Source organism: Neltuma alba, unplaced genomic scaffold, assembly GCF_004799145.2.
Source record: "Neltuma alba isolate B1F8T4 unplaced genomic scaffold, ASM479914v2 tig00003187_pilon, whole genome shotgun sequence".
NCBI classification, from domain to species: domain Eukaryota; kingdom Viridiplantae; phylum Streptophyta; class Magnoliopsida; order Fabales; family Fabaceae; genus Neltuma; species Neltuma alba.
Window position 1 is genome coordinate 36721 of NW_021633178.1, and position 3125 is coordinate 39845.

General features: G+C 34.8%; 1 protein-coding gene across 1 annotated transcript; it reads right to left on the bottom strand.

The window, feature by feature from the left end:
• Positions 1-322: 322 nt before the first annotated feature.
• LOC114740791 (strigolactone esterase RMS3-like) lies at positions 323-1195 on the bottom strand. The gene is made up of 2 exons (XM_028929019.1): positions 935-1195; positions 323-712 (listed from the first exon to the last, which is right to left on the bottom strand). Exons 1-2 carry the CDS (start codon positions 1193-1195, stop codon positions 323-325), a joined length of 651 nt encoding a protein of 216 aa, XP_028784852.1.
• Between the last annotated feature and the right edge of the window lie 1930 nt (positions 1196-3125).

Consider the following 3125-nt stretch of genomic DNA (forward strand, 5'->3'; position numbering starts at 1 on the left):
AGCTATGATTTATGAACATTGCAACTATTGATAACATAATTTATGAGAAGCTCTTGATTATCAATGAAGCAAATAATTAAAAGCTTAATTATCATTTGAATTGATGATTTATGATTTATGATTTATGATAATTAAAAGCTTAATTATCATTTGAATTGATGATTTATGATTTATGTTGTTTCGAGAAATTTTTTATTTTCTTAGTACGTGCATGAATTTAGCCAAGGTTTGAAATAAACAGGGTACGACCCTTCTGGTGTGACGGAGGGTTTGTGAGAAGTTGCGGCAAGCAAAGGAATAGGATCGATTTAAAGCCCAAAATTCAGTCAAACTTTGAATAAGCCTCTTTTCTGTTTCGATCACGTTGTTGACAGATTTCTTGAGAACTCTCAACAATAACGAGTGAGCTGTGAGCTGAGGAAGATGACCTTGTGTCTCGAAAATCCGAAGCATGGACACCCAGCTTGCTCTTCATGTAAAACGCAACAGAATTTGGGACAATATCGTCCTTCTGACACTGAATTATTGGGCAAGGCACCAGAACTCGTGGCAGAACCCATCTTATATCACTCAGGAAAACTGTTTCAGCAACACTTAGAGCAACTTCTGGTTTCATCCTCCCCAAATTGCTCTCAAACTGAACAATAGCATTCGGGTCGTTCACCCCCACAGCAATTGGAGCAAAGCTGTGAGCCCAACCTGAATAATTTTGCTTCAATGATTCAAAGATTGTGTCAAGTTCTGATCTTTGGAATCATCCTGCATATCCTCTTGCATTGAGGTACCTACAGAGATTTGCAGTAGCAGAGCAATACAACAGTGGTTATAAAGTGGATATTATATTATTAAGGAGCGGAGTTATAGGAAGAGTGTACTATAAAGTGGATATTATATTATTAAGGAGCAGAGATAGTACTAAGTTTGATTTATTTACCTTGAAGAACCTCCACGCTGGATTAGATGTTGAAAGAGCTGTGGATTCTTCGTTGCAGCTAAGCATCCAATCACAGCAGACATGGAATGACCAATGTATATAGTGTTGTTGAAGTTGAAGGGACGTCAAGTCTTGAGCATGGCCGTCGAGAGATGCATATTTGGTCGGATCATAAACGGGAGGATTAAGATTTGGTGAGAAAGCCAAGTCAAAGACCAGGATCTTGAAGTAGCATGCAAGTAGGGAACAAGGCAGTGCCATATGGTCTGGTCGGTGCCGTATCCATGAGCAAGAACCAACGTTTGTGTGCCATTTCCGTAGATATCAGTATTTATGTCTTGAACTATGCTTCTTCCTCCTCCTTGACATAATGTTCCCTTCTTGATGTAACAGTTGTGAAAAATGGTTTTAAGAAACTTGATGCAGCAACCTCTGGGGGATGAGGTTACATGGCACAATTTAGATGTTTGTTTTGAAAAGTACTTCCAAGACTTAGCTTGTGAAATTCATTTTCATAATTGATACTTCATATTATCTTAATTATAAGGGGTGTGTGAGTGGTTGAAAAGTAAATGAAAAAGACAAAAGAAAACTAATATTTAGAGGGTAAATGTATTCATCGGTCTGCAAGTTATAGTGCCCAAATTAATGGCGTATTAATATTGTAAAATTTTCATGGTTTTGGTATGTAACTGTATGATAAAATAATACATGAAAGTTGTTAACCGTTTATTATTATGTGATTTTTTTATAGATAAGAATTTTAATTTTAACTTATTTTTGACAAATTTGATAATAAATATATGAAAATATTATTTAAATCTAATTCATTGTTTATTATCAATAGTCTGTGCAGAAACGTGTCGAAAATAAGTTTTATTGAACATTCAATTTCCATTGACTTATTTCTATTTTAGATTGATAAATTTTTAATTTTTATAATATTTTTTATGTATTAGTATTTTTGCAGTTGCATATATTACTTTTTTAAAAATTCATATTCTCATATTTGGATTGTCATGAATGCATGCGCTCAACCTCTTTGGTGGCTTTCTACTTTTCAATAAATGTTTTGCCAACTTTTTATACTTGCACTGTCAATTGGCAGGAACAAGCTAATCCTTCTCTATTCTCTCTCTCCGGTTCACTAAGGAAGCAAGATCCATAGTGACAATCGCTTTTGAGATTTGAGCCACTAACATTTTAGAGATGCAGTACAATTGTTGTTTTACACAACTTCCTAAAAGTAGGACGGGAATCTAACAAGAAAATGTATCGATTTAGTCTTCCTAGTCACAACGAATTAAAAACAAACTAAGGAGATGAGAAATATCCCTTTGCGAAACATTTGTGAAGTTCTATACAAAATGCTAATTCCTTGGCTTTACATATCATCTGGGGACAGTGGCACAGAATGGGATCATAGGAGAAGTCGATCTTCTCTCTGTTCTTTTCTTTTTTGAAGAAAAAAATTTAGGGAGGCTGGCACTAAGCATGAGATTATAAGCGGAGTTATAGGAAAATTTCATGTCACTAGATTGACTAGAGTTAATATCCTCTAGTTCACATTTGTCAGAGGAAAAAGAAAACTGGAAGCTAGGAACTATAGCCCAATAAAAGCAGTATGAATGCAATCAACAAGTCTATCGGCCCTTGTTTATATCTACTCAGTGTGTAGCCTACTTTTCATATTTATAACCAGAGCAAAAAGCATCCATCATCAAAGCTTTTTAGTAGGTATATATTTAGCCACATACAACTTTGCCTGACTATTTTCTCTATGCTCACTTAGTCAGAGTCGTTTTGTTTGCATCAAGCTTACTCAACGGGAAACTGATCATTTCGAGGAAGCTAACTTATCCTATTCAATAAAAAAATGATAGGTCTCCTCTTTCATTTTTTGTAATAAAGTCGGTTTCTTGTCGAATTTAAATGCAACAACCCTCCAATTGTAGTCAATACTCATGTCATGCTTCTGTATGACTTTTTTCTTTCTAGGAAACGAAATTAATATTTAAATTAATCCTCGGAAACATTCGAGAGATTTGCTGAATGTATTAAGCATCGCGATTGAAGAGATCGAAACTTATTTAATATATTTTTCTTCCCCATCTTCATCTATATTCTTTGTTTATTTTCCTTCCGGCATACTTTCCACCAAGGAAATTTAACCCCAGCAAGCCAGATGATA

Coding starts and splice junctions, on each gene's coding strand:
- LOC114740791 (XM_028929019.1), bottom strand. CDS start 1,195: ATGGCACTGCCTTGTTCCCTACTTGCATGCTACTTCAAGATCCTGGTC. Junction 713..934: donor CAGCGTGGAGGTTCTTCAAG/GTAAATAAATCA, acceptor GAATCATTGAAG/CAAAATTATTCAGGTTGGGC.